This window comes from Pteronotus mesoamericanus, unplaced genomic scaffold (genome assembly GCF_021234165.1).
Source record: "Pteronotus mesoamericanus isolate MK-2021 breed Mesoamerican mustached bat unplaced genomic scaffold, CSHL_Meso_final contig_48, whole genome shotgun sequence".
Classification (NCBI taxonomy): Eukaryota; Metazoa; Chordata; class Mammalia; order Chiroptera; family Mormoopidae; genus Pteronotus; species Pteronotus mesoamericanus.
Genome location: NW_026555180.1, coordinates 2,142,587 through 2,167,526, shown reverse-complemented (window position 1 = coordinate 2,167,526; position 24,940 = coordinate 2,142,587). Strand labels below are relative to the sequence as shown.

The 24,940-nt window shown below is 34.1% G+C and overlaps 1 protein-coding gene and 1 non-coding gene across 2 annotated transcripts in view; both read left to right on the top strand.

The window, feature by feature from the left end:
* Positions 1-4,560: 4,560 nt before the first annotated feature.
* Positions 4,561-24,940, top strand: part of TMEM182 (transmembrane protein 182) — a 61,313-nt gene continuing 40,933 nt past the window's right edge. Inside the window, exons 1-3 of the mRNA XM_054577968.1 lie at positions 4,561-4,866; positions 5,099-5,198; positions 6,792-6,890. Of these exons, the coding sequence (XP_054433943.1) occupies positions 4,735-4,866; positions 5,099-5,198; positions 6,792-6,890 (331 nt within the window). The 5' untranslated portion in view covers positions 4,561-4,734. The remainder of the gene's footprint in view (positions 4,867-5,098; positions 5,199-6,791; positions 6,891-24,940) is intronic.
* On the top strand, positions 8,045-8,171 carry LOC129074277 (small nucleolar RNA SNORA25). The gene has a single exon (XR_008529530.1). It is a non-coding gene; the product is annotated as a small nucleolar RNA SNORA25 (small nucleolar RNA).

Sequence of the window (24,940 nt, the reverse complement as noted above, 5' to 3'; positions counted from 1 at the left end):
TTATGATGTCAAAGTATTGTATGATATTTTTCTCAAATAGATGCACACATTGAATGATTGGAAAAAATTAGATCAGATTAATCATTGGTTTAATAAACACATTTTTATAATGATGTTTATATATTTTTGGATAAGGTGACAAAATCTTAGTAGTTGATGGGCCTAGTCCAGAATATATAGTATTGGCCATAAAGTTTGTTTGTTTTTTTCCATAAGATGGCTCTAGTAGCACTTAGTTTTCTTGAACTTAATTTGAAACAAATTTGTTAAATTGTATTGTGACAGTTGTCATGTCAGTGTGCATTAAAAAAAAAACTTATCAAAATTGATGACTTATTTTTGTAGTTATTTTAATATCGAAGATAGAAGAAAATGCACAACATTTTTGATATATTATGCTTTATTGTTTCAAGAAAAGTAAAAATGGAACTGAATTCAAAAAAAGATTTGTGCATGGAGAAGGTGCTGTGACTGAGTGAACATGTCAAAATGGTTTGCCAAGTTTTATGCTGGAGATTTCTTGCTGGATGATGCTTCAAGGTTGGGTAGAACAGTTGAAGTTGATAGTGATCAAATCAAGACATTAACTGAGAAAAATCAATATTATACCACATGATATTCAACATATCTAAATCAATAAAGTTATTGGTGAAAATGAAAAATGTCTTATACTTTACAGAAAAAACTAAATGAGCTTTTTGGCCAATGCTATATTTTTTGGGACAATGACAAAATTAAAATGAATTGTAACAATTCCAAAGTTTTCCACTCTTTTCTACTTATTTTAAAAATCTTGTTTGTATGTATATATGTGAATGTGTGTATTAAAGATTTAATGTTAATGCATAGATTTTTTACTACAAACCATTGAGATATAAATAACATAAATAAAACCTATTTAAAAAAGATTCTTCTTTCTATTCAAACAACAGTGTTGTCACCTACAACCACTACTGTACAACCATAAACACATTAACACTAAATCTGTGAGACAGGTGTGTGGTGAGAAGGAGAATGTATTTGGAGTGACCAGAAATTCATTATTACAACCTCTATGTACTTCATTCTAAGGAATCATTTTTTCTACTAGCTCATGAAGATTTCAAGGTCAAGAACTGTGTATTAAACTGAATATTTGATAAAATGCCTTGGACCGTCACAAGTTCTCAATTAGCACTTTTTGAAAATATATTTTCCTTCTCCCCAAAAGACCTTAATTTGATTTGATATTGCTTAATTATAGACTAGCACCCATATTAGTTCTGTATTGTTGTTATATCAAATTAACACAAAGATAGCAGCTTTTGTATGTAATCTCCCAATCCAGGTATTAGTAGTGCTGTATTCCTTCTTGAAGGCTCTCAAGGGATAATCTGTTTTCTTTCCTCTTCCAGCTCCTAGAAGCACCCACATTCCTTGGCTCTGGACTTCTTCCTCCATCTTCAATCCAGAAACTGCCTGACTCTTCTGGTTACATTTTTTTTTCTGCCCACATTGTCTGGAAAGATTATCTTCTTTTAAGGATTCATGTGATTAGACAGGCCTACCTGTATTGTTCAGCATATTTCCATGTAATGTAACATATTCACAGATCATGTGATTATGTGTAGATTTAGAGTTTGGACATCTTTGGGAGGCTATTACATAGCATCCAAATAAGAAAAGTGATGTCATTAAGTTCTTAGACTGTACCCAGAATATTTTACTATGTGTCACTTCAATCCTGAAATTTGTAGCAAAGGACAAGAACAGCAAGAAGATTTGGAGTTCTGTCAATCAAGGGAATGTTTAAAAGAGTAGGATGTTTATTTTCAAAGAAAAGAAGACCTATATTTAGGGGTGTAATGGGTATTGTGCTTTGAGGAGACACAAGATGATTACATCTTCAAAATAGCAGAAAGTCCTCTCATATGTGCAAGCAGGGGACAGAATAGGATTAATTAACTTTAGGGAAGCAGGTTTTGGCAGAAATTGAAGCAGAGATTTGTGGACATTAATGGTGCTCTTAAATCCAACAGGCAGGAAATGGAATGGATGATGACATAGAGAATCTTTTATTTTTAAAAATAATTTGTTTATGCTTTCCCAACATTAGAGTTGCCCCAATTTTCCCCCCTTTGTCCTCCTCCACCCAGTCTACCTCCCCCATTTCCATGGCCACATTGTTGTCCGTGTCCATGGGTCCTGCATACATGTTCTTTGACTAATCTCTTCACTTTCTTTCAATCAGTCTCCACCTCCCTCCTCCCCTCTTATCACTGTCAATCTGTCCCCTGATTACATGCCTCTGGTTCTATTTTGCTCATTAGTTTACTTTTTTCATTACATTCCTCCCGTAAGTGAGATCATATGGTATTTGTCTTTCACCAGCTGGCTTCTTTCACTTAGCATAATAGTCTTCAGTTCTATACATGTTGTCTCAAATGGTAGGAATTCCTTTTTTTCTGATGTGTAGTATTCCATTGCATAGTAGTACCACAGTTTTTTTTCCCCCCACTCATCTACTGATGGGCACTTAGGTTGTTTCTAAATCTCGGCTATTGTAAATGGCACTGTTATGAACATAGGGGCAAATAAATTCTTTTGAATTGGTGTTTCAAGGTTCTTCGGGTATATTCCTAGGAGAGGAATCATTGAGTCAAGAGGCAATTATATTTTTAGTTTTCTGAGGAAATTCAGTACTGCTTTCCACAGTGGCTGCACCAGTTTGCATTCCCACCAACAGTGCACTACGGTTCCCTTTTCTCCACATCCTTGCCAGCACTTGTTTGTTGATTTATTAATGATAGCCATTTTGGAAAGTGTGAGGTGATTTTTCACTGTGGTTTTAATTTGCATCTCTCTAATGGCTAGTGATGTTGAACATTTTTTTATATGTCTATGGGCCATCCGTATATCCTTGGAGAAGTGTCTATTCAGGTCTTTTGCCCATTTTTTAATTGCATTGTTTGTCTTTCTGGTGTTAAGTTGTATTAAATCTTTATTATATTTTGGAGATTAAACCCTTATCCAATGTATCTTTTGTAAATATGTTCTCCCATACAATTGGTACTCTTTTTATTCTGATGATGGTTTCTTTAGCTGTACAGAAGCTTTTTAATTTGATGCAGCCCCATTTGTTTATTTTGTCCTTATTTCTCTTGGCCTAGGAAATATATAGGCAAAAATATTGCTATGCAAGATATCTGAAATTTTATGCCTATATTTTCCTCTTATGGTATTTGACATGTTTAAGTCTTTTATCTATTTTGAGTTTATTCTGGTTTATGGTATAAGATAGTGGTCTAGTTTGTTTTGTTTTTTTTTTTGTATGTACCAGTCCAGTTTTCCTAACAGCATACAGTGGAATAAAGTCAGACATGGAGAGTCTTTTAAAAGAGATTGGAACCTTAGATGAGGAATTGGGGGAGAGAACTCTCAAATTCCATTTAACCTTCACAGTCACTGATTCTATGACTCAGAATTCTATTCATGACCTTTGAGTACCTCCAATTGCATGTAGCTGGAGCAGCCAAGTCCCCACATCCTTACTGAGGAGTCATCTTTTTGTCCTTACCAAATATACTCTAAAGATACCAAATAAAAAAGTGATGAAAGAAGTGGTATAGTTTAGCTGCCTCTTAGAAGATGCAGTGACTTGTTACTACTGAGACTATAAACCCATACCCATAAGGAGAGTACAAGTTTTAACATATTATGCAAATAGTTAAAATATTCTCTGGCATATTCAGACATAAAAACCAACAAACCATAGAGACAAGGCATGGAGAAAGAATAGATTCATTGTTAGTAGGTGGATTGTATGGGTATCAAGTATGATTGATATTTTGAAGAAATTGGAAACTTATAATGAAGAAAACAAAAGAAAAAGTAGACAAGGTCTTTTCCTCTTAATCTAGAAAAGAATATATTTTTGAAGTTTTTTTTTTTATCAGCCCACTTTTGAGATGATTATTTGAAAGAGCTTGTACAAGATCTGGGAGCTGCTGTAGACAGTGCTGTTTTTATGTCAATAATGTGTGTTGCAAAAAAGTACATTTCAATAGTTTAAATAGTTCATGTTACCATATTCTTGGATCTTTTAATACATATCTGAAGATCTAGCTTATAAACCTAAACTGTACTCAGTTCTATGTTAGATCATTTGACCCACAATTTCTGTCCCTAAAACATCCAAAAGGAATAATTACAGTTCCAATTGTATTCAAGAGTAGTCTTTGTGATTCTTTATAGCTGTAAATTAAATACCTTTAAAGAGAGTCTTAAGTATCTTCAGGGGTTTAATGGTCACTCTAGGCAAAGAGGAGCTTATTCAGACACTTAGGACTGGGCCAATACTGTCGATGACTTTATGCCATTCCATCTTCTTTCCACTTCTGTGGATTACCCAACAGCAATAATGATTACTTCAGCCAGCTCTTGATATTCCTCTCTATAGTCAGGAGAAGGTCAGCTATTTTTGGATTCCCATGAGAGAGAGAAAGCTCCTCAATCAGTTTCTTAAAATAGCTGGCCATTCTCAGCTGCTGGGTTGGAATCCCTCCAGGGGTAAGCAAAAGGAATACAATCTAACGGCTGGTTGTGAGTGAGCAGTTACCAACACATGGGCTAGGAGAGGGTTCTCAAGACGGTTCTGTCTACTCAAAATTCTTTATTCTTTTCTTGTTGAGAAGTTGGGTTCCTGCCATTTTTAACTTTTTATATTTTATTTAAAGAGAAACTAGTGAATTGAAAATGAGATTAAATATTGCCATCTTCTTTGGGGCTCTATTTGGTGCTTTAGGGGTTTTACTCTTTTTGGTGGCTTTTGGATCAGACTATTGGCTTCTTGTGACTGAAGTGGGGAAGTGTTCAGAAGAACAGAATGTGCGTTTTTTTTCAAACTATTGATGTATTTGGCAGTGGTGAGAATAGCTTTATGTATTCTCTTGAAATCAGAGAATAGCAGTGGACTATCTATTTCTTCATAAAAGAGATATGTAAAAAGTTGCTGATCATTTTTATTGGGAAAAACACCTTGTTTTAAAATTTTTCTGGATGTAATAATTTAGACTACATTCCTTGTGTTGAAAAGTTACTTCATTTGTGTTCTGTGCAGATAGAGAATGTCACTTTTCACCATGAAGGATTCTTCTGGAGATGTTGGTTTAATGGTATGGTGGAAGAAAATAATTCAAATATCTGGAAGTTCTGGTACAGTAAGTGACTTTTTGCTTTATTTTCTCTTTTGTCTTTAAAATAAAAATGAGCAGTTTCTTATTTAGTACATGTCATTTACAAAATAAGATTGAATTCTTAGTTGTACAATCTCAAGAGGGTACCTTCAAAAAGTTCATGAAGTGATTGCAGTTCAGTAAGTAGAAATGGCTATAGGAATAATTATTTTATTGAAACATATAAATAGGAATTTGGATATTTATGGTAAAACTGAATTATCACTGTTTCCTTATTCTCTAACCCTAAGAAATAAAGTTATTTATAGTATTTTTGGATGTCTACTATTGTTATATTGCAAATAAATGTTTTATTTTAAAAACTCAAGAAATAAAGATGTATTATTTCATATTCATAACTTCAAAGTTAAAACTCCTATTTTTAAAATAATTAAATTTAATTACCATCTTTGGCAGATGAAAGCTTGCTTTGTTTGGGCTTCAACCAAGTTTATGGGCAATAGCAAGAAATGCCTTGCTTTTTATATTTGCATTCTCTAATAGAAACTTTAAGTTATTTTTGAAGTTGAACAGCTTCTTAAAAATGTGATGCATTCTTTCAACTGTATTCCTTATATTATATTAATCTTTTAAAATAAATTTATTAAAAACAGCTAGCTTTATCTTATTACACCCAATGAAGAAAAGAACTGTTAATTACTCTAAAGCTTATTGTGGGTTAAAACTATTAGTCTCCTTATGAAATACTCCTGTGGTAAATCAAAGTATGATATTTATATAACAGTAAGCTTATGGAATATAAAATAAAAATATGAGATCTTAGAAGATTTAAGTAAGCTGATGGCAAGGTGGTGTATATGAAAGAAACAAAATAATGATGAAATGTCATTTTGAGAGGGATATTTGATAGATTATCTTATAGCCATTTCAGGGAGGAAAATAAACATGCAATGTGTCAAAAATTAATTAGATTTAGGTAAAATGGAGTAAATAAGACAATGCAAGGGGGGATCTTTTTGAAGAACTTAGAGAAAGGAAGATTATTTCACTCCTGTTTAAAATATACACAATGAAATCTTCAAATTTTACACAACAGAAAAGTTTTTTCTTGTGGTTGCTTCAAATGCTAAAAGTGTGTTTGAATTATTAAGTTGTATGATCTATAATTTACATATTTTTCCTAGAAATTAATTATAGAAGAAATTTTATCTTAATTGGACCTGCTCAAGGGTAACTCAAAGTTTATTACATTTTCAAAACAATTTTTGAAAAATTACTATGTGCTAAGCATTGTGTTAGGAACTAAAGAATATGGTTGTAAAAATAAATGAAATGTGGTGCATTCAATTTTTAGGTGATATTAAAAAGGCATTCTCTGCATTGAATTATATCATGAATAAGATGTGTGGGATACATTCTCTTTCCAGATTCCTGTGTTTCTCAATATGATATTTGTAGAAAGTCTTTCCCCTTCATTCAATAATTCTTTGAATTTGTTGATCTATCCTACAGTTTTACTTAGCCTGTGCATCCCAGATTCCCTATTTTTCTTCTATTAGAAACTAGTCTTCACTCAGGTGCTCGATAATAAATACCATTGTTTCATGTCCTTCCTAGCCAATCAACCACCATCCAAGAACTGCACACATGCTTACCTGTCTCCATATCCTTTCATGAGAGGCGAGCACAATTCTACCTCCTATGACTCTGCAGTTAGTAAGTACCTCTGTCCACAATATGTCTCTGAGAAAAACATGTCTTCCTGAAGGATGTCACTCACAAAATTTTTATGGGCTATTTAAAATAGTTTAACATCTAAAAAAATAATTTAACATGTATAGTTTCAACATTTTCTTTTATATCAATCTGTTATATACAAATAACCAAATATAATTTTTAACACACTATAATTTTTTTTGTAACAGAATATAACTTTTGTCTAAAAGTTATTATAATTTACTTGCCACTTATAAAGATAAATTTTTTATAGCAAACCAGTATTTCTTTATTTTATTTTTTATTTTTTTATTGTTCAAATATATTTGTCTCCACCTTCCTGCCACGACTTTCCTCTGACCCTCTCCCCCACCTCCTTCCCTCAATCCTTTCCCACTTTGGTTTTGTCCATGGGTCCTTTATGCATGTTCCTTGACTTGACCCGTCCCTTCCCTTTCCCTGACCCCCTCCTTCCTTCCCTCTTGATTCTGTTGGGTTTCTTTTTTTCTTTCAATGTTGCTGGTTATATTTTCCTTGCTTGTTTGTTTTGTTGGTTAGGTTCTACTTATAGGTGAGATCATATGGTATTTGTCTTTCGCCCGCCCCCGGCTTATTTCACTTAGCATAATGCTCTCCAGTTCCATCCATACTGTTGTGAAGAGTAATAGCTCTTTTTTTAAAGATAAATTTTTAAAAGTATGTTTTCTGATATGAAAATAATGATGTTCATTAGGAAGAGCTGCTTTCTAAGGATTTAACTGACCTACAACTAGTCTTACAATAGCAAATATTTTAGTATACACCCTACTTTTAGAACATTTTTTGCAATCGTTACATATAAGAATCTGATTTTGTTATCATACTCTTACAAAATGACTGAACTTGGTTATGCATGATAACTCAGAGAAAAAGAATAGTCTGATATCATTCACTGGGAGTCATGATTATCTAACATTTTTTCTTTTGCCATTTTCACACTGTTTGTTTTATAGAAAGTATATATAGATAGTTTCTATGGAAATTACATAATATGGAGTACATAAGTCGAGTTTTATAGAAAGTACATAAGCTAAATATGTCAACTTTATTCTCAACTAGTTTCATGAAGTTTTAAATAAAGTGTGTTTATCTTAATCTTAAAACTAAGGTTTGGTAGAACATTTTAAAGAGGGTTTGTGGAACCCAAACCAGGACCTCTTAACACTGTGACCAAAGATTGAAGTTCTCCATAGAATGTAATTGTCACTCAATAGTGCTGTATTTTCCTGGAGAAATAAAAGATTTAACCACTCATATCCATGATTGGTGATGTTGGAAAGTAAATAAATGTCTCCCAAATTAGAAAAAAAACCCAGCAAATAACTAAGAGTTGGTATAAAATTTGCCAATTCATAAACAGAATGAAAAATGTTTGTTTTTCAAAGAGAATACATAATATATTTTGTGTTGTGAATAAACTTGTATTAGGATTCTTCATAGACTCAATAGGGGATACATATGTAAGAAAGATATGGAAGAGGAGACTTTAAGGAATTGGCTTATGTGATTATGGATGGTGGCAAGTATGAAATCTGTAGGGCAAGTCTACAGGCTTGAAATGCAGATGAGTCAATATTGTAGTCTTGAGATTAAAGGCTGGAAACTACTACATTTCAATGTTTCAGTCTTGAAGAGAATTCCTTCCTATTCAGAATTCCTTCCTATTCAACCTTTGTTCTTAAAGGCTTCAACTGATTAAATTAGGCCAATCTTAATTATGAAAGATAATCTTCTTCACTTGTAGTATACTGATTATAAATGGTAATCACATCTACCCAGTACCTTAACAGCAGCATCTAACCAAGTGTTTGACCAAATAACTGAACATCATAATCTGACCAAGTTGACATATAAAATTAACCATCACAGGACTTCCATTATGTGTTTTTTCATCTTTCTCTAAAATTATGTATTTCTATACATTATAATTTTGTTTTAAGTTTGTCAAAGGTTGTAGAGTTTGCTTACATCACATCATTAACATGACATTGTATAGAGGGGAGTGAGGTCTGCAGAGGAAAAGAAGTGAGGTGATCCACCACTGTCCCCCAGGGTTGCTTATTCCAACACAGGCAAAAGGATTGTGACTACTGGTCTTGCAAATGTGTGTGGTGTGATGCTCTTTCCCATTAAAACCTGTGTGAGGAACTTCATTAGCATTTGTCAAAATTCCTTGTATCGTGTATATGTGAACCTTTGCGTTGTTAAGAGAAAAGATGGCAAGGGAAAGAGTATGATAAACTATTTTATATTACAAAGAGTTATAAAAAATATTTCTTCCATGACAGTCTTATTTTTATAAAATAAACTAAGAAATAGTATAGGCTTGGCTTTCCAGAACATTACTTATTTACATGAATATTAGTATTTTTTTATATTCATATGTTGATGTCCTATGATAAGTATTGTAGGCACCATATGTTTAAAAGTAAATCTACATATTTGAAAAATCTGCACCTCCAGTACATAGTGGATAAATTAGAAACAAGATAACATGACCTATGCATAATAATTATGATGGAGACGGATAATATATGCATATCAAAATAATTATACTGCAATTACAATGAGAATTTTCATGTTCTAGAATCATTATGTTCTATAAGCACAACATATAATTACTGTGTTATTTTTTGGACCTGGAGACAAAACCATACTCCATTTTTTAAAAATCATCAAACTCCTCTGTGGCTTATTCACTTAAAAACAACTTTATCAAATGCTTTTAGTGAAGATGATTGAGAAAGGAAGAGGTATGTCCTACAGCAGAAATAGTATATACACATTCCATTTATCTTCATATTATCATACAGTGATATCTGACATTATATTTGGATGATTTTTAATTATTTCCTTTATCTCAGACAAGGGAACAGATTTTATCAGAAGGATTCTACCTGACTGAAAGTTTGTGTTTCCTACTCAATGAGATCATACAGTCTTCACTATACTCCAGAGTTTCTCTATCAGGCATATATAGTTGTCAATTTATTCTGGGTAAATTCAAAGTATTGTTTGCACAATTTGATATATCCTGGCCTGGCAAGTTATTGGTAAAATGGCATTGTATTCTCCTGAGTTTTCACAATTTCAGTTAGCCAATACTGAAATCATAGCACTTTGATAAATTATAGCACAAATTTTAATTATTTATTGTGTAATTATTTTGTTCATGTATTTTTTCCCAGTTCAAAAATAAGCTCCTACAGTTATGTCTTTTATGTTTGGCTCACCATCATATCTACTCTAAGTTGAATATTATTTGTAGAATGACAATTTCTTGTAAGTCTTCATTACTATACATCACTGTGGTACTAATAGTAGTAGAGTGGTATATTATTTTCTGGAAAGACCATTTTCAAATCACTTGGTGCTACTGATGAAATTATTCTATTTCATAATTTGAAAACCAAGAATGAGACTCGGAGAAACCAAGTGACTTTGTCTTTACACAGCTGATCATTGCCAGAACTAATGCAAAGTTTCAAGTCTCTGAATTTTGTTTATTGATAACCTTCTAAACTACAGTGAATAAAAAGGCAAATTTTAGTGCTTAAAATTAAAAAAAATTAAGTGTAACTCTTTCAGTTGAATCTCCATGGAAGAATTAATTAAATGCATATTTTTTCCTACCCTTTTATCTGATTTTGACCTATGTATATAATCAGGTCTAATTTAGTGTTTCCTTTATTTTTATCTCAAATACATTCTCTAAATTTCAAATACACTCAAATCTAGTTATTTGAATGTTTGTCCAAGTCTATAGGGGATAATCTAATTCTAAGTATTATTTTTTGAGCTAGGATTGTTTACTCTGAAATCCATTAAAAATTACATTACATTTTGATATCTGTCAGTTTAGGGTTTCTTGTTTTCTTATACTTAAACTCAGTCACATTTATTTGGTAGAATTTGATAATGATGTGCTGGACATAGATTAATTTTCAAGATAATCCAACCTCTGAGTAAACTAATAGTTTCTTTTTGATGTCCCCCTAGCCGTTGACCACACTTGCATGCAAGTGCTCCGTATACTTAACTGTAATTCTATGTTTATCTCAGTTTCTTTATTATTTATTGCAACTCCATAAAGGCACAGAATGTAACCTACTCACATTTTTATTCTCAGAACTTAGTATAATGCCTGGTACTTAGTAGATGCCTAAGTGTTTGAAAAAATGACAATGCAAAAATTACAGAGTATTTCAGCAGTTAACTATTTTAATTTTATTTTTTAAAGTAGAACAGTTTTAAAACTAATTTCACACTTGACATTTCTCTTGAGCAGAATATATCGAACACAATTGTATCTTTTCTTGATGAGTTGAAACAAACACATAGGCAACAGGCTAGCCACCATGACCTTCTTTGAGTTCCTCAGAAATATTTGTCCCCTTGTCCTAAAGCCTTTGTATACTCCATTTCTGCTCCCCTAATACTATTTCTCTCTTCCACACCCCTCCTCCCTCCATTTCTTTAACAAGGCAGGTTTATCCTCAGTTTTCTAAGGATACTTTCCTTGCCAGCAGCTTCATATCCCACTAATATTTGTATTAGACCAGGTTCTCTTTTATAAAACTCATGCTTTACTTTGATAAATCATAGCACCAATTTTAATTATTTATTGTGTAATTATTTTGTTCATGTATTTTTTCCCAGTTCAAATATAAGCTCCTACAGTTATGTATTTTATGTTTGGTTCACCATCATATCTACTCTAAGTTGAATATTATTTGTAGAATGACAATTTCTTGTAAGTCTTCATTACTATACATCACTGTGGTACTAATAATAATGCCTTAAGAAATTACTGATGTATGCAGGAATATTTTTAAACCTTACTAAATAGACCTAGATTCCTCTTCAAATTTTTCTTTATACGTGTTCTAGTTTTTAGGTCTTCAAAAATTGTTTTTAGATGTCAGCTGTCCTTTGCTTATATTGTCAGTGTTTATTTGTTTATTATTCTCTTCTGGTATTTTTTTCCTTCACCCTTATACAATAAATGTAGGGTAAAGTGAATGATAAAAGACTAGAATCAGAAAGCCAGTTAGGCAAGGTATTTGTCAGCAACACATTTAGCTATAAGTAACATAAAACGGACAGAAGCTATAATATAAGGACTATTTTTCTCCCACAATAAGAAGTTCAGAGACAGCTGCCATAATGATCCTCTCAGGGACCCAGGCCCTTTCAACCTTTTTTCCCATCATCCTTGGCAGGTAGACATTCACCATTATGTTTTTCCATCTTCAGAAGAGCAGAACTGGGAGACTTCCAACCAAGATAGAGGTGTGGGTAAATATATTTTGCTTCCTCACACAACCAAAAGAAGGACAACAACAAATTAAGAAACAAACAAACAAACAAACAAACCAACCACCAAAACTGCCAGAAAATCAAACTGTATGGAAGTCTGACAACCAAGGAGCTAAAGAAGAAACATTCATCAAGACTGGTGGGAGAGGCAGAGATGGGTAGCCAGGGTGGAGAGGATGCAGGGCAAGGTGATGGCTGGAGGACCGGGCAGGTGAGGCAGCAGCTGGCAGACTGGGTGTTCCCACATTTGCGTGTGGATAAACCATGGGGTACATCTGGAAAGCAAGACAGACTACGCAATTCAGGGTTCCAGTGAGGGAGAAGAAAGCCTCAAAACCTCTGGCTGTAAAAACCTGTGGGGGTTGCAGCAGCAGGAGAAGCTCCCAGACTCATAGGAGAGTCTACTGGAGAGAACTACAGGGTACAAGAATATACACATGCCCACCCACCTGGGAATCAGCACTAGAAAGGCCAAATTTGCTTGTGGGTAGTGGAGGAAATGACTGAAAGCCTGCTGAGAGCCAAGCAAGATGCATTGTTCCCTCTTGGACTCCTTCCCCACACACAGCATCACAACTCAGTGTCCTGGGTTGCCTTGCCCAGATGAATACCTAAGCCTCTGCCCCTCCCAACCTTACAGGTACACTGAGACAAAGAACTATGGCCCAAATGAAAGAACAGATCAAAGCTCCAAAAATAAAACTAAATGATGAACAGATAGCCAACCTGTCAGATGCACAGTTCAAAACACTGGTTATCTGGATGTTCACTGAATTGATTGAGTATGGTTGCAAAATAGAGGAAAAAGTGAAGGCTACTCAAAGTGAAACAAAGAAAAATATACAATGAACCAACAGTAAGGGGAAGGAAGCCAGGACCCAAATCAATGATGGGGAGCAGAAGGAAGAGATAAACATTCAACCAGAGAAGAATGAGGAAACAAGAATTCAAAAAAAGGAGGAGAGACTTAGGAATCTCTGAGAAACTTTAAACATTTCAACATGCGAATCATGGGGGTGCCAGAAGGAGAAGAGGAAGAGCAAGAAATTGAAAACTTAATTGAAAAAATAATGAAGGAGAATTTCCCTAATCTGGCCAAGGAAATAGACTGCCAGGAGATCCAGAAAGCTCAGAGAGTCCCAAAGAAGTTGAACCCAAGGAAGCACACACCAAGGCACATCATGATTACATTACCCAAGATTAACGATACGGAGAGAATCTTAAAAGCAGCAAGAGAAAAGGAGACAGTTGCCTACAAAGGAGCTGATTTCTCAAAAGAAACCTTGCAGGCAAGAAGGGGCTGGCAAGAAGTCATGAAAGACAAGAACCTACATGCAAGATTACTCTATCCAGCAAAACTATCATTTAGAATGGAAGGGCAGATAAAGTGTTCCCAGATAAGGTCAAGTTAAAGGAGTTCATCATCACCAAGCCCTTTTTATATGAAATGTTAAAGGGACTTATCTAAGAAAAAGAAGATCAAAAACTATGAACAGTAAAATGACAACAATCTCACCACTATCAACAACTGAACCTAAAAAACAAAATAAAAAACAAAAGCAAACTAAGCAAACAAGTAGAACAGGAACAGAATCACAGAAATAGAGATAAGAGGGGAAGGAGAGGGAGAAGAATGGGGGAAAAGGTACAGAGAATAAGCAGCATAAATAGTAGGTACAAAATAGGCAGGGAGAGATTCAGAATAGTATAAGAAATGGAGAAGTCAAAGAACTTATATGTACGACCCATGGACATGAACTTAGGCGGGGGGAATGCTGGGGGCAGGGGTCATGCAGAGTGGAGAAAGAAAAAAATGAAAAAAACAAAAGAGCAGAACTGTCCCAGGAATCCTTCAGCAGATTTCTGTCAATGCTTTCTTCATCAGAATTGTGTCACATGTTCTTTTGTTAAGCTTGGGCATGGAGTTGTTGGCTTTCTAGCCACTAGAATAGAGCTGGAGAAGGGAGAAAGTCTGGGAGTGAGTGTTGAGTCTATTAACCTAAAGAATCCTCCTCAGAGAACCCTATCAGGACTTGAATGAGGGTGAAACAGCAAAGGTAAAAATAAAATAATGGATATAAGTGATACTTAGAAAGTTAATGTATAAAACTTAATAGCCAAACAATAAATAGCTGGAGGAATCTTGGATAGTGAAGAAATTTCCTTTCGAAGAAGGTGTAATTCAGTTTAAATAATATAAAATAAAAGGTAATAGGGTCATTTTCCAAACAATAAATATTTTAGAGTATTTCTTTCCAGTCATTTTATATACATATTGTACATAGTTTTAATCATTGGGAATACAAATATATATCTAACTTTTATATTTTTAAGATAGCACACATTTCTCCATGTATTTACCTAGTGATTTCTTAAATTTTAAATATGCTAGATCTACCTCAACACTAAAAATAATTATATGCATGTAATATCTTTTCATAATTTGTATTAATTCTTTGAATTATATATTTCCAGAAGTGTGAATGGTGAATGAAAAAATAAGAGTGGATTTTTGTTGTTGTTACTGTGCCATAGTACCAATTTGTTTGCCAAATGGTACATGAATGACTTCAACTAAGCTAATTTGTCAAGAAAAGCAGATCGTGAGAATCAAGAGGAGAGGCTTGTTTTGAAATGGAGGATGAGGATTTATTTTGAATTTATATATATTAAATTATGGTTGATGGTAGAACAGCAGTTTAAAATAATTTAGGAAGTAGCTTGATGTACAAACTGAATTTCCTGAAAGACATTAATTAGCACAGATGATACTGATAAAGAATTTCAGAGGTGGTGTTTGATATGAGATATAATTTTTAAGAAAAAAATAGTAGGATAAAAAGCAATAAAGTATCCATAGTACTAAGCAGGAGAAAGAAAGAAATTAGGACAGAGCATATGATAGAAAGAGAATGAAACATTATGAAGCAACCTGATGAGCAGGCTGGTGTGGTGTCAAAGAGGCTGATGGAGGGGAGAGTCTTGGGAAGGAGATGTTGGTCCTCAATGACCAATGCAGAATGAATGAAAATGAGAAGGGAACAGAAAGGAACTGGATAATATGCCAACAATGTAAAAGTTCTGGTGGTCCCTGATAGCTCCTTCCCACCAAAGGATCAGCTGTAGAAATCCATAGTGGCAGTTCTTTCCAGGAACCACCTTCCGTACTTAGACCCACATGCTCTGCTGGGTTGCCTGAAACTTCCTGACCTTTGCTCTGTATCCTATTCCTGCTCACCGCCAATTTCCTTGGACTGGAGTGGAGAGTTTGCCTTCTTTTTAGGTAATGCCCTTTCTACCCAGGAAATCATTTCATTTTCCTGTACATTCTGTTACCTATGGATCCTTCTGAGAGCCAAGCCCTACCCCAGGCTTCCTCTTCTCTTGTGCCAGAGAGGAGATCAGAAAGCAGTGATCTTAAAGGGGCAGAGCAACAGAATGCTGGGAAGGTGAAACCTCACACTGGGATGCTTAGGGAGTGGGCAGTGAGGAAGTTGAGACCTTTGCAATTAATTAGAAAACCTTTGAATTTGAAATAGCTACCAAAAGAACACAGCATGATAGAGTGCCAAGTCCACGTAAAATAGTCACATACGTACATACACAACATCTTGCTTTACTATACAACGCAAAATAAGATGAAATATAGAAATGAATTCTATTTGACCTGTTTAAACAGCAAATAAATGAGTTAAGATTTGAGTCTAAAGTTAATTTAAGTATTTAAGTAAATGAGGAGATATGTCTAATTTTGTTGGGATGGCCTCTAACTTCCAGGTCAATTACACTGGTGTAGCTGGGTCTTATTTATCTTTTCTTTTTTATGTTCAGATGTAGGGAATCTGAACATTGTCTCACATATACCAAATAGTTTTAAATACTTTACTCCACTCAGCTACAGATGTGTAGGAAAAAAAACAATAAACAACATACATTGCAAAATATAATGGAAAATACAACTTGGTCTCTTTTGGGGGATGTCATAAATGTCAAGTACCTAAATATTTAGAAATACCTTAACATACACTTAATTTCTTACTATTCATTCAAATATTTGGATCACATAGCCATGGCCACAGATACAGCAGGATCTTACAAGGTGGCTGCAGTTCCTGACTTCTAGCTGGCTTTTCATCTATGTCCCCAGCATAGGAGCCCTCACATTCAGGTTCAGCTACTGCTCATAGGGCAGCTCGCTCAGCTTCCCAGTGCTGCAATTCATGATGACACAGTGGCTTCTCAGTTCCAGGGACCAACATCAACATTGTATTTAATAATCACATATTCAGAGGGAGTTATTTTGCATTTTCTACAATTTATTCATGGACACCTAAGTGTTGGACAGTTCATGTAACATCTTTCTAATAAAGCAGGCAATTGTCTTCTATAAACCATACTGTATGGTTATTTATCATATTGTGGCTTGACTTCCGTTCAAGGAAGACAGGCTCCAATCTTTACTGAGACTTCTTGGTGATATCTGGGAAAATGTCGGCCACACTTAGAATGAAAATCTCCTCTAATGATAGGACATTTCTTGGTGCCCTAGACCAGGGTTTTTCAACTTGAGCAGTGTTAATATTTAGGTCTATATAATTATGTGTTTTAGGGCTGTCCTAAGCATTGTAGGATATTTTGCAGCATCCCTGGCCTCTACCCACTAGTAGCACCCCTCAGTCATGACAATTAAAAATGTCTCCAAATATTGCCAAATATACAAGGGTGAGTGGGCATAAAATTACCTCTGATGAGAACCACTGGAGCATTCTAGACATTTATTCCCCACACTTCTGACCCAGGGCCTAAGCTCTTTTTTAAAATTATATTTATACTTCATACTCTCTGTGTCCTGCTCCAGTTCTTGGTCCTAAAGCACATAAATAATGGTTGATTTTCTTCTGCCTTTTTTTTTCATGCAGAATATTCAAACCCAAGAGGAGCTGGTCTAAACTTCTCTTATCTTTAAATATTATTGTATTTGCTCCAAACTTTGGATTTTTTTAGAAGAAGGTATTAATTAAATTCAATTAAAATATTGAATATCTACTGTATGCTGTGAACTATTTTGGGTGCTTCAGAGTCAGCCCTAAATTCTTGTCCTTTTCAAGTTTTCATTATAGGGCAGGTAGAAAATAAAAAAAGTCAGTCAAATATTTGGAGAGAAATAGATGGGTGTAGGGTATGTGTGGAGAGAATGAAAACATTAAATAGGGTGAGTAAGGAGTCCTCACAGAGAACATAATTTCTGTTTGAGTTGGCCAGCCCTGGGTTGAATGGGGCTTGCCATACAGCTAAGCCAGGAATTTTTAACCCTTCTGCTACAAGAATTTTTAAATTATGCACTATTTGACTATTTAGTCAGGGGAACTGACCTTTTTTCCCTTAGATCGTCAAATAAAAAATTACAATAGCCAACACAACAGTAGCTGCCCAGTGTGAATTAATCAAAATTATACATATGCAGTTTTTGTCAGATCAGCAAAATATATTTTTTACTGTGCTGCAGAATTTTAGTAATTAGTTTATGTATGCTAAGCTAAGCTCTCATAGTTCCCTGATTTCTCTCTTGGGGACTGTACAAAGATTATTTAGCACAAGGACTGGGCAGTGTAAGGGTTCCCTGGGGTTATAAGCTGCCCTTCCAGTCAACATATCTGTGTTCACCACCTGAAGCCACTGCATTCTGGCTCTGGCTTTCTGTCTCCACAAAATTCACTGCACTCATTGTAAAAGGAAGGTAAGTATAGTATCAGTCTCACACCATTGTTAAAATGAAAAGAGATAATAATACAAAAGCTTAGCAGAGTGGTTGCCATGTAGTTGGCATTCAAAAATGTCAGCTATTTTTATGTCAGCATATCAATTTAGTGCACTGGAAATCATCAGGGCACATGAATCCATCATAGCTTCTCCTTAATAACATGCTTCCTGCTCTCTGCAGTGTGTGTGTGTGCGCATGTACTCATGCAGTCACACCAAGTCTTTGGCACAGTTTCTGGCAAAAAGTAAGGGCTTCAGAAATACTGTTTCTTATTATTATCATGATCATTGTCATTATGATACAAGAGAGTTAATATTATCATCCATACTGGCTAAGATTTACCACTATTTTTCTGATAATATTGATTAAAATTTATTTTAAAAGTATTTATTGAGCACATACTACATGCCACTTTTATAGATTCTGGGAAACAGCAGTGAACAAAACAGATGGACATCTCTGTACTTTGGGGCTGACATTTTAATGAGAAGAAAAAGACACAACCTAAAATAAGTCAATTATATAGTATGTTGGAAGATGACAAGTGCTTTGGTAAATCATGAAACAGAAAGAAGCTGGAGACTAGGAGCATGGGGTGCACAAGTGGTGGTGATAAGAACTCTACAATATGGTTAGAAGGAAACATACCTCTGAAAAAGTAACATTTGAATGAGACTTGAGAGTGAGGCAGTGAGGCATATGATACCCAGAAAAGTGTTCCAGACAGAACATCAGATGCAAAGGCCTAGAGGGACTAGGACACCTGATGTGTGTGCAAAGAACCGAAAAGAAGTCTGCATAAGAAGACTGCATAAGTAATTTATAAGAAGCAGAAGAGTGAGGGGAGAGTAGAAGAGATGCTCAGAGAGACAGAGGGTGCTAGGAGGGGATGGGCCAGTGTGACCACCTTGGCTTTTACTCTGCGTGGGATTGAGAAGGAGCTTTGAGGGGAGACCTGATTTATGTTGTATAAGAATATTTACAGATTGTAGAAAGGCAATAGTAGAATCAGGGCACCCAGGAACGTTGCTATATTTTAGATGACTAAGATAAAGATATTAGTATGGGAATATCTGTCTGATTCTGGACTTGTCCTTTATAATTATTTAACAACCATTAAGGAGATTATAAAATAGATAACACCTGTAAAGCAAGACAACAAAACAAGAATCTCTTATGTTTAGGCTACTAAATACCTTACAATATCAGTCCTGGATAAAAATTTTCCTATTTTTATTGCTAGAAACTATTCTATTACAGACATTTCCAAACATTTATAGAAACAGAAAGGAGTAGTAAATTCATATATTGTCATCACCCAGCTTCAATTATTATCCACATATTTCTAAATAACTTTTATTACTATGAGTTGGAGGGTTCTTTATAAATTCTGAGCTATTTTCTGGATATATGGTTTTCAAATATTTTTTCCCACTCTGTAGCTTGTATTTTCATCACCTTAAGATCTTTTACATAGTAAAAGCTGTGAATTTTGTTGAAGTTCAATTTACGGAGGTTTTCCTTTATGAATCATACCTTTGGGGTCACATGTGCAGGACCAAGCCTCAAGCTCCACAGATTTTTCTCCCAAAAGTTTGATAGTTTTATGTTTTAAATTTAAATATATTATCTATTTTGAGTTAATTTTAATATGAGGTATGAGATTTATTATTTTTCAAATGTATGTTCCGTTGCTTTACCATCATTTGTTGAAGAAACGATCTCTCCTCCATTCAGTTGCTTGTGCACCTATGTCAAAATATAGTTGGTCATACTTGTGTGGGGCTATTTCTGGGCTATATATTCCATTCCATTGACTTATGTGTCTTTCACTCTGCCAGTTCCACACCATCTTGATTCCTCTAGTTATAGGTCTTGAAATTGGGTTGAGTGATCTCTTCCACGAGCTTCTTTTTTATTGAAATTATTTTAACTATTCTAGATCATTTGCCTTTCCGTATAAAGTTTAGAGTAATCTTGTCTATATCTATAAAAATCTTTGCTGGATGATAGAATATTCTGTATATCAATTAACTTGGGGACAATTAATATTTTTATTATATTGAGTCTTCCAATCTGTAGAGTTAATACATCTCTTAATTTATTTAAATCTTATTTATTTTCTTTCATCAGCATTTTGTAGTTTTTAGCATACAAGACCTAATCTGCTTGGTTAGATTTACATCTATTTCATTTTATAAGTAATTATAACTATAATTGTATTTATGCTTTTTGCATGTGTTATTGATAGTAGAAACATGATTGATTTTTATCTTGTATTCTGAGAACTTGCTGAATTCACTTAGTAGTTTTAGAAATTGTTTTTGTAGATTACATGGAATTTTCTACAAAGATAGACATGCCATTGTCACATAGGGAGAGTTTTATTTCTTCCTTACTTTTTTATATATCTTTTATTTTGTTTTCTTGACTTACTCCACTGGCTATAACTTCCATTACCAGCCTGAAGAGCAGCAGTGAGAGCAGACATCCTTATCCTGTTCCTACTCTTGAAAAATCACTCAATCTTTTTGCATTAAGTATGATGTTTCTTGTAGGTTTTTTGGAGATGTTCTTTATTAAATTGAGGATGTTTCCTTTTATTCCTAGTTTCTTGTGAGGTTTTGTGAATGAATGTTTACTTTTGTTAAATGTTTTTCTGCATCAATTAATATATGATCACAAAATTATTTTTCTTTAGTATATTAATATTGTGTATTACATTTATAGATTTTTCAAATAAACAGCTTTTTATCCCTAGAATAAATCTCACATGGTCATGATGAATTCTATTAACTTTTGTTAAGGATTTTTGCATCTGTATTTATGAGGGATAGTGGTCTGTATTTTTCTATTTTTATGCTGTCTTTTTTCTGGGCTTAGGGTCAAAGTGATACCAGTTTCATAAAGTGAATTAGGAAGTGACTTCTCTTGTATTTTCAGGAAGATGAAAATGTTATTCTTCTTTAAATGTAATTGTTTGGTGAAGTTCACCAATGAAACCATCTGGGCTAAGAGATTTAACTTTCAGGGAACTTAAAATTATAAATTCAATGTCCCCAATGGTTATAGGGCTATTTAAATTATGCATTTAATATTATGTGAAATGTGATAGAGGTTTTCTAGGAATTGATCCATTTTATCTAAGTTGTCAAATGTATACCTGCAGAATTGTTCATAATATTCCCTTATTATCTTTTTTTATGTATGTAGTATCTGTGATGATATGACCCTATTTCATTCCTGATATTGGTAATGTTTTTTATATATCCTGTGTCAATGTTGTTACAGGCTTGTTCATTTTACTGAACATTTCAAAGATCTTACTTCTTTTCTATTAGTTTTATTTTTTGAATTTCATCAGTTGATGTTTTTATATTTAATATTTCCTCCTTTTTGCTTGTTTTAGGTGTGTCTTCTTTTTATAGTTTCTTAAGGTAAAAAATTAGATTACTGACCTTTTTTTCCCCTCTTTTCTATTGTAAGCATTTACTAACATAGATTTCACTCTCAGCGCTGTTCTAACAGTTTACCACAATTTAATGTTTTATTTTTATTTTCACTTAATATAATGTGTTTTTAAATTTTCCCCAGAGATCTATAACTCATAGAGTATTTAGAAATGTATTGTTTAGTTTGCAAGAGTTTAGAGACTTTTCTTTAATCTTTCTGTTATTAATTTTTAGTTTGATTCCATTGTGATCAAAGACCATACTCTGTATGATTAAATTATTTTAAATTTAATAAGATTTGTTTTGTGGCCCAGGATATGGCCTGTTGTGCTATATGTTCCATATAGCTGTTGTTGGATGAAATATACTAAGAATGTCAGTGAGAACCTATTGGATATGGCATTGTTGAGTTCTTCTCTCTCCCAGCTGATTTTCTGCCTAGTTGTTCTATTAATTGTTTGGAGGTGGTATAGTTTGTACATCTGTTGAAGTCACCAAAATATTTGTGAATCTATTTCTGTGTTTTGTTCTATCAGTTGTTGCTTTAGATATTTTGTAGCTCTGTTGTTAGATGCATATACATTTGCTATGTCTTCTTGGTACAGTGACTTTTTATCATTGTGTGATGTTGCCAGTAATTTTTTTTATTCTAAAATCTACCTTATCTGATGTTAATATATATCACATTAATATTATATATATGACCCTGGCCAGACAGTTCAGTTGGAGCATCATTCTGCACACCAAAATGTTCTGGGTTTGATTCCTGATCAAGGCACATACCTAGATTGTGGATTTTATCCCCAGTTGGGGTGCATATGGGAGGCAGCTGATTGGTGTTTCTCTCTCACATTGATGTTTTTCTCTCTCCCTTTCTCTCTCAAATCAATAAAAATATATTCTTGGGTTAAGATTTATATAGGAACTTTCAATGTTCCTATATCTGGAGTGTCTTACAGACAGTATATAGTTAGATGAATTATTTAAAAAATTAAATCTACTAAGGTCTCTCTTTTTTAAATTTTAAGATAATTTTTAAAGTGGTTTTAGGCTCACAGAAAAGTTGAGAGGAAGGTACAAAGATTTCTCATCTATCCCCTACTACCATGCATGCATGTCTCCTCCACTATGAATCCCAAACCAGACATATTGTTTTTGTGTTATTTGTTATAACTGATGAACTTACATTGACATATTACAATCACCCAAAGTTTATATTTTACCTTAAGGCTCACTGTTGGTATTGTGGGTTTGGACAAATATATAACATGTATCCATTATTACAATATCATAGAGAGTAGTTTCACCACCCTAAAAATCCTCTGTGCTCTGCTTATTTAGACATTCCCTCCACCTTAACATCTGGCAATGACTGTACTTTTTACTGTCTCTATAGTTTTGCATTTTCCAAAATGTCATACTGAGGGAATCACACAGTATTTTGCCTTTTCAGGCATGCATTTAAGTTATCTCCATGTATTCTCATGGCTTGTTAGCTCATTTCTTTTTGGCACTGAATAATATTCCATTGGCTGCTTGTACCACAGGTTATTTAGCATTCACTTAATAAAGTAAAACTCCGTTGTTTTCAAGTTGTGGCAAGAATAAAGCTGCTATAAACATATGTGTGCACATTTTGTGTGGACTCAAGTTCACAAATTTGCCACTCTTTTGGGTGAATACCAAGGTGAGTGATTGCAGGATCACCCTTGATGAAAAATGATGTGGAGCACCTTTTCATATGCTTATTTACCATCTTTATTTACATCTTCTTTGGTGAGATGGCTGTTAGGATCTTTGGCCCATTATTTTTTTATTGTTGTTCAATTACAGTTGTCCCAATTCCTCCCCATAGCTCTCACCTTCCCTGACCCTCCCATGCTCCCACTCTCAGTCCCCACCCCGTTGTCCATGATCATGGATCCTTTACATATGTTCCTTGACTTGACCATTCCCCTTCTTTCCCCCATTATCTCCACTTCCCATCACCTCTACTCACTGTCAGTTTGTACTTTATTTTCATGTCTGTAGTTCTACTTTGCTCATTTATTGTTTTGTTGATTATATTCCACTTACAGGTGAGATAATACTCACCAGTTCCATCCATGCTGTTGTGAAGGGTAGAAGTTCCCTTATTTCTTTCTGCTATGTAGTATTCCATTGTCTAAATGTTCCATAGTTTTTTATCCACTCACTTACTGATGGGCACTTAGGCTGTTTCCACCACTTGGCAATTGTAAATAATGCTGCTGTGAACATTAGGGTGCACAGGTTCTTTTGAACTGGTGCTTCAGGATTCTTAGTGTATAATACCAGCAGTGGAATCACTGAATCAAAAGGCAGTTCCACTTTTAGTTTTCTGAGGAAATTTCATACTGTTTTCCATAGTGGCTGCACCAGTTTGCATTCCCACCAACAGTGTACTAGGATTCTCTTTTCTTCAATCTTCGCCAGCACTTGTTGTTTGTACATTTGTTTATGGTGGCTATTCTGACTGGTGTGAAGTGGTATCTCATTGTGGTTTTAATTTGCATCTCTCTGATGGCTAGTGATGTTGATCATCCTTTCATTTGTCTTTGGGCCCTCTGTATGCCGTCCTTGGAAATGTGTCTCTTCAGGCAATTTGCCCATTTTTTAATTGGATTTTTTGTCTTCCTGGTGTGGAATCATGTGTGTTCTTTATATATTTTGGAGGTCAAATCCTTGTCTGAAGTATCATTAGCAAATATGTTTTCCCATATAATTGGTTTCTTTTTCATTTTGCTGGTGTTTTCTTTAGCCATGCAGAAGCTTTTTAGTTTGATGTAGTTCCACTTGTTTATTTTTTCCTTTATAGCCCTTGCCCTAGGTGATGTATCAGTGGGATACATCTCCTATGTGGGATATCTGAAATTCTTCTGCTTGTGTTCTCTTTTAGGAATTTTGTAGTGTCACAACTTATATTTGTCTTTTATCCATCTTGAGTTTATTTTGGTGGATGGTGAAAGTTGATAACCTAGTTTAATTTTTTTATTTGTAGCTGGCCAGATCTTCCAACACCATTTGTTGAGGAGGCTATTTTTAATCCATTTTATGCTCCTATTCCTTTTGTCAAATATTAATTGACCTCAGAGACATGTGTTTATTTCTGGGTTCTCTATTATGTTCTATTGATCTATGTGTCTGTTCTTATATCAGTACAAGACTGTTTAGATTACAGTGACCTTGTAATATAATTTGATATCGGGTAGTGTGATCTCTCCTACTTTCTTCTTGTTTCTTAAAATTGCTGAGGCTATTCAGGGTCATTTATGGTTCTATATAGATTTTTGAAATCTTTGTTTTATATCTGTGAAATAGCTCATTGGCATTTCAATAAGGATTGCGTTGAACCTATAAATTGCTTTGGGTTGTATGGACATTTTGATGATGTTAATTATTCCAATCCATGAACATGGTATATGCTTCCATTTATTGTATCTTCCTTAATTTCTTTCTTC